Consider the following 7,500-nt stretch of genomic DNA (forward strand, 5'->3'; position numbering starts at 1 on the left):
ATTCAGTCACGAGAAAGAGGCTGGTTTAGATGCCGTCCTTGTTTTGTTTTGAACGAACTCTCAATTAATAATTATTACATCTCGCCCGTGAGCGGATACCCTCAATAGGCGTGACCTGTGGTATCCTTCCTTCGTTGCTATTGAAGGCCGATACTATTGTAGCTGTTGAGCCCAATAATGTTTCGATTGAGTGCCGATTTGAAGAAGAAAAGTTGCACGGTTTATTTGATGGCGGCTTCAGTTTAATCGAGAAATGTGATGCTCACCCATAGCGGTATGCAGTTAGGGTTATGGAGCGAAAACGAACGTGACAAAAAAAAAGGATTGGCGAGTAAAGCGAGTCGAGCGAGGGACTGGGGGAGGGAAGGGGCGGCGGACCCTGGAGATATGCCTTTCATGCCGCCGATCCATGATACCAGATCTTGGTATCATGATCTGATTGGCCAAAGTGCTCAATGTTGACAGATTGCGGATGTTGAAAGTTGATGCAGTAGAATGTTAACACTCGAAAGTCACGAACGCATTGTGTAACTTCACTTCAAGAAAAATCTTGAAGCCAGCGATACAGTCGTCTTTGCGAGAATCAGCTTTGCTTACAATCTGTGGCAAATAAGAAATACGAGTTTGGGATTCTCCCGACTGGTTTTGGGAAGGGTTTAATCTTTCAACTGCTTCCTTGTGTTTTAAAAGAAACTTGGAAAATGGAACTGGAGGACTAGAACGATCGTCATCCGCAATCTGTCAACATTGAGCACTAAAACGATCGACTGTTCTAGTCGCGTGTCGCCGCTGGTATCCATAATGAAAAATCAAGTTGAAGAATTGTCTCATCTAGGACTAAAAGCCTTTGTGCTTGGGTTAGGAGACGATAAAGGAGAGAGAGAGCTGCGTGCCTTTGAATTCGACGTTGATCTTGTGTATGGCAACACTGAAAGTTGGTGTATATGTGGACCAGTATTCTTTATAACATAATAAGGATAGTACGCGCACTCTCATTGGTCAATATCTGTGTTTAGATGAACAAAGGAGACTAATGTTGCGCATGCGCCTCATCACCCCAAAAAGCCCTCGAAATTCAGTCAAATTCATTCGAAACGCGAGAACATGAGAAATGGACGGTGTAGTGCTGGCATCGTTAATATTCATCGCCTGTTTCCAAAAGGACGGCACACAATGAATGCAAAGATGAAGCGTCATTTGAAAGACTGGTTCAATACAATAGGAAATACGGCGAAGGATCACAAATGAAGGAACATGGCGAGCCAAAAGTGTGGCGATGAACTGCAGAACTTGCAAGGAGCAGAGGATAGTTTTGCCTTCCTGTCGTTGTTTTTCCTTATTTAAGAGACTTCAACTCAGAGTAAAGTGCTGCTTAGTAATAAAGTAAGTCGGATTTAAATTGAAATGTGACTTTACATTCAAAAATGTGGGTAAACTGGCGTTTGAAGCGAGGACAACGATAAATCAGCTAACAAGATGGAGTCGAAAAATGACAGCCCACTGGTCCACTGGTGAAGAACATCTCAATTCCCTATAAAGCTTCCCAGCCTTGAAATTTTGAACCACATGCTCGAAATAGAGTTGGGAATTGTTCTGGAGAAGAAATAGGGCTGATTTTGAATCGTGAAGCGAACAGATTAAGCCAAGACGCAAGGCTTTCCTTTACGAGTGCTCCAGATTATTTAAATTTCCTTGGCAAAAATTATTTTGATTCCCTTTTTCGAGACTTTTGTCATAGGCCGTGATACGGGAATTCCCGCTTGCTGCAGTAAGCCCAACAACCAAAGAAAAGATTTGTGTAAAGACATTGTCATTAAAAGTGGCAAGGCTCAACACAGCAGGTTTCGTGTGATACGGTGTTGTCTACAAAATGGGTCCAAATCTTGTTATGATATCATCTCACTCTGCCCCATTGTGTCTTTGACTTGGCAAACTTTAACATCTGAAAATTAAACCACTGAAAAAGCATTAAATTTGAAGCTTTTTTCAATTTGTATATTTTCATACTGCCCTAAGCTGCGAAAGTTTTAAGTTTCACTTCGAGCCAGTTGTTTGATCGGACGTCTCCTTAATGCTACCCAGCGATATCTTGCCTAGTGAGTTTCGACGCTTTGCAATAAATTTTAAAAAATCCCAATCAGTGTGGATACATCAACTAATTTTGCAGGGAAAAACATGGAGGTTGACAATGATTCATAAATAAATTATTTATTTATTTATTTATTTATTTGCATAAAATTTGCTCATCTGAGGCGAAGTACTATTTACACTTACATAAAACTGCTTACCACAGGAATTTTAAAACCCCAAAATATTACAGAGAACATCACATGCACTATGCCACCACTAGAAATAAATGGCATATAGTCAACTGCACTAAAAAAAAAGAAAGACTCTGATTTCTATTTTAAATAAATTATTCATTTGTTTGGGTGTTAAGGCTTACAAAGTGCCCCTCTCTTCACCCCCCCCCCCCCCCACCCGAATAAATCCCCTAAACAATTAGTTGTGAATGTGTTCAAGTTTTTAACTAACTTTGAAAAAGAGCTATGATAATTACCATTATGCACTTTACCTCTTTCCATTTAAAAAATTTGTAAGGGTTGTACTTGAATAATCTATATACTGTTATTATTACAACATTAAAGGAAGCGTATTCAAGCTTTGTCATCTTATTTACAAGAATTTTCAAGGAAGTATAAGTTGATTTTTGAAAGTCATTTTACTAGTAAATATTGCTTGAAATGCTTTATTAAAATCATTTCAAAATGACATAAACAGGTAAAACCACTATCTCAGACAAAGAATAATAAGATTATATTCTTAACTTTAAATCATACTCAATCTACTGAAATACCGCTATTCCGAAAGAAGTAATCGAACAAGACATCTTTGGCCGCCATCTTGTTTGTTACTTCGCTCGCGCGTGTGTGAAAAAACCTGGGTACAAGCAAAACCATCAACCAATCAGACAAAAGTCTCCTTTGTTGTTTAGATGAGAGTATGGAATCACGGCTGTGACATCACGAATTTTGATTGCTTGTATGCTGTCAGACGCGCGTTCTGATTGCTTGGCTGGTAGGAATTATGAGCGTGTATCAAGGGGCGTTTTCCATTTACCAGGAAATTCCGGTTGGGATGTAAATGGAACACACGTTTTTGGTTCGTTCCACTGGAAAATTTCCGGAATAAACGGAACTTCTGAAAAGGTAGTCCTGTTTTCCCGTTGGAAACTTTCCGATGGAAATTTGTGTTCCATTTACAACTTTTGAAAGGTCTTACCACTTCCAGGCTATTCACGGCCACATTTTTAAATTTTGGCGCGTAAAATCGCAATCACCTGGCGGCGAATGGACCTGAGTTAAATGGAACACGTTTTTCACCCGATGGAAATTTCCACCGAAATATCCGGAAATTTTTTGTAAATGGAAAACGCCCAAGAAAAACTGTTTCAATCAAGAATTTTCCTTCGTTTGTTATCTTCATTTGTCGAATTATCTTTGAGAAATATTTTATAAAAGCAATGGAGAACTTGGAGAATTCTCGACAGTTATGCAAACCCTCCACTGCATCTCGGGTTTGCATAATTGTCTCAAATTCTCCCAACTCTCCCTCGTGTTTAGATGAGGCTATGGAAACACGGAAAACGTCCTCTATTGCTTAATTAGTTGCTCACTAAATTATTTTACTTAGTGTTGAGTATTTTTAAACCAAATTTCTTAGGCTAAGTGTTTGAAATTGAAAATATCCTGCAAAGGTTGGTCAAGACAACGTGAACATAGGCGTTGTTGCTTGCAATATTTCGGCTGGCCAACACCAGCCTTCTTCAGGTTTATTGAATGGATAAATGCTAGTAACAAGATCTTTATATTTACCGGAAATGACATAAAAATGCTACGTGATGTGTTATAAAAACGGAAATGCATAAAAAAGAGGAGAGAGAATAATACATGATAACAAGATGAAAAAAACAAAAGAAAATTAAAAGGTAGCTAAACTAAATTACATTTCATCTCTTCTGTTAAGGCCTGCAGGCTCCAGTGTTTTTCCTCTGTGTATGAGGAATGCCTCACGAGCCTTTCTGATGGAGTCACGACTAGTGTGTAGTTGTTCGAGCGGTATAAGGATCATGTGATCCTCCGCGTGACCACTGGTCAGGAAGTGTCGTGAAACCGCAGTGGGGGTATAACTACAAAAGGGGCTTATAATAGGTCGCCTATGTTCATTAAAGCGGTCTTTAAGACGACGTTTGGTCTCTCCGATGTACTGAAGATTACATTTAGTGCACTGAATCATGTAAATTACATTAGGGGTTTCACAAGTAATATGTGATTTGATTTTGAAGGTTTGTCCAGTACTATAAAAAGTATATTGATTACGGCCATCCTCAATAAAAGGACAGGCGGTGCAACTAGTTTTATTGCACCGAAACGAGCCGGATGGAGACCCAGATTGGTCGGTGTAAGTAGGTTCCGGCAATTTAGCTCTAACTAGAATGTCACTAATGTTTTTACAACGCCGGTAGGCTACTAAAGGGAGATTAGTAAAAACACTTTTACAGCGACCAGATGAATAAAGCACGTTTGAGTGTTTGTGAATTATACGGGATATGTTAGGTAAAGCGGGGTTATAGGTAATGACGAACGGAACAGTATCTGTCTGTTGTTTAGGTTTGGGTTTAAGAGCGTCGTTCCGGGAAATGTCAGAAGCACGTCGTATCTGGGTTTTAAGGAAATTAAGTTCGTAACCTCGGTTGACGAGGTAGTCCATAAGTTCCTTACAGCGTTGTTTGTAAGTGTCATTGTCGGAGCATATGCGTCGAAGGCGAAGTGCAACGCTATATGGAATGGAACGTTTAGTGTGGGTGGGGTGGCATGAGGAGATGAGTAAATATTGATGTTTGTCAGTGGGTTTAGTGTAAAGATCGGTTTCTATGAGACCATCCTTGAGTGAGACCATCACATCAAGGAATGAAATATTTGTGAGGGAATGCGAACAAGTGAATTTAATGGTGGGATGAAGGTTATTGAGATAATCGACAAATACTTTCAGTTTATCTGAACCTTCAGTCTAAATAACGAAAATATCGTCCAGAAATCTGAGCCATGTATGAGGTAGATACAGTGCGTTAGTGAGCGCGTCCTGTTCGAATTTGGCAGGAAAAAGGTTGGCAAATGAAGGAGCCATTTTGGTGCCCATAGCAGTACCGTGTTTTTGTAGGTAGTGTTTGTTGTTAAATGTGAAATTGTTCATGTTGAGGATGATCTGTATGAGGTCGCAAAGAGTTTCCGTGGGGATGTCCTTATCGTTGCGTTTGCGAAGGAAAAAGCGGCAAGCCTCAATACCTTCACTGTGAGGGATGTTGGTATAAAGAGAAGTGACGTCAAGCGTGACAAGTATGGCATTGTCGGGAAGTGTGTTGATTGTGTTCAAGTTGGCAAGTTTGTTAAGGAAATCAGTAGTGTCTTTAACGTAAGACGGAACAGTGTGAACTAATGGTTTTAGGTAGTAGTCAACAAACTGAGAGATACGTTCTGTGGGGTGGCTGTTAGAAGAAACTATGGGTCGTCCAGGATTGTTTACTTTGTGGATTTTGGTGAGTATGTAGAAGCGTCCAGGTCTGGGGTCGCTTTGTACAAGGTACTGTTTTGTTTTTACGTCAATAAGTTTGTTGTTGAACATGCGTTTAACGTATTCAGCAACTCTTTTTTGTATCATGGCAGTCTTGTCCTTTCCTTGTTGTTCGTAGAAGGTTGGGTTATTCAATTGTCGGTTGCATTCGTTTATGTGCCAGGATCTGTCCATTATCACAGTCGCCGATCCTTTATCGGCCGACTTGATGATAATGTCGTGTCTTTGTTTAAGTTGACGTAATGCGTCACGTTCTGTCTTAGGAAGATTGTCACATACGCGGTTGGGTTTGGAGGTCAACAAGTCACGTTTTACAGCATTAAGAAAAGCGTTAAGTGAATCGTCTCTGTTAGTCGGGGGTGTCCAAACACTTTTAGGGTGGAAGGGGTTAGGTTCGTCGCTGGATACGTTATCATGAAAAAATTCTGTAATGCGTAAACGACGGGCGAATTCGTCAAAGTCTGCATTAACTTCAGACCAGTTGATTTGTCGTGGAGTGGGGCAAAAAGTAAGACCTCTTGCTAGAAGTTGCGTTTCGTCGTGCGTGAGTGTGACGTTAGATAAGTTAACAACGGAAGATGGGTCAAGAGGTGTGTTAGTGTTAGGAGTGGGTAGTCGTTTAGTATTTTTTCGTCGCCTACGTGGTCGTATGTTATCGTGGTTTTGAAGAGAGGATGGCGTCGGGTGGTTAGTAGAATGTATTTGTGACTGATTGTGAGTTGAGTGGTTAGGGTTAGTGGGGTTATACTGGCGTGTAAAATGGTTTTTACGGAGTCGACGGTTAAAAAGTACTGATTCTAAAGAATGGGCCATAGAGGCTAACTTATCATTATCATTGAAATTGTTGACGAAACTAAAAGGGATCTCCGCGATGACTGTATGGCCTGCAATTCACCGTTCGAATTCGCGGCACTTTCCTCTAAACCATCTTAATTTTGCTTCGCCGAAGGTGTTACGCTAGTCGGCAGGGATCGGTGCGCAGTGGATCGCTTTGCGTGTGATCCCGAACATTCCGTCTCGAACAGAACATTGCTGAGCGATTCTTGACCCTAAACGACAGCCGCAGTCGGACGACTTGTCTGGCACAAGGAAGGCAAGCCAGTTCAGAAGAATCTTCTCCACTTGCTAATTTGCATATTTAGTGGGCAAAAACAATGGCTTTGCACGCTCTGCACGTGCGTTTTTCACTTTTGTTGATTTCTTTGCCGTCTTCAGCAAAGCAACAACGTGAAATAGCTAAATTTGAGGTTTTATGAAGAACGTCAGCACTTGAGGATAAATTTTCATTTCACTCCTGAGGAATTGCCACACCTTTGTCATATTAAAAAAACTTGGAATAGTCGTAAAGTGATTACAATAATGAGAATTTCTGTTTTGAGATGATGTTCTCGTTATTACTTCGGAAAGTGAAACGTCGAAAAGTCGATATTGATCGTCGCCATTCAGTTCAACTGAGTGAGTAACAAATTGGCATGTCTTGAAAAAATGGAAAATGGTCGTTGACTTATCGATTAGTTTACATCGGAGTAAGTGACAAATTTGCATATTCTGACCCCTAGCGATAGTCGTGAAAATATAATTTATCAAGTATTAAAAAAGGATTTATGTGTTCGTTACTGGGAAGTCTTTCATTTCCTACCCTCTCGGGGAGATGAAAGACTGTAAATTATACGTATCGGTTATGTAAATGACAACAAAATAAATCGTGAAAAAAAACATAGAAGTGGCAATCAGGCTCAGAACTCTCACATGACCCGCTTAGCAACGGCACTGCTTGGGGATTCCATTGCCATTCCTCCCAATACAGGAATCAAAAAACGGGGAAAGAAGATTGGAAAAAAAGCCTTCAATAACTAAAAACAACACTCG

The 7,500-nt window shown here is 40.3% G+C and overlaps 1 protein-coding gene across 1 annotated transcript; it reads right to left on the bottom strand.

The window, feature by feature from the left end:
- Nucleotides 1-5,070: 5,070 nt before the first annotated feature.
- On the bottom strand, nt 5,071-5,805 carry LOC137976559 (uncharacterized). The gene has a single exon (XM_068823942.1). It carries the CDS (start codon nt 5,803-5,805, stop codon nt 5,071-5,073), a length of 735 nt encoding a protein of 244 aa, XP_068680043.1.
- Nucleotides 5,806-7,500: the final 1,695 nt, after the last annotated feature.

The sequence above is a fragment of the Montipora foliosa genome, chromosome 11 (assembly GCF_036669935.1).
Source record: "Montipora foliosa isolate CH-2021 chromosome 11, ASM3666993v2, whole genome shotgun sequence".
NCBI lineage: Eukaryota > Metazoa > Cnidaria > Anthozoa > Scleractinia > Acroporidae > Montipora > Montipora foliosa.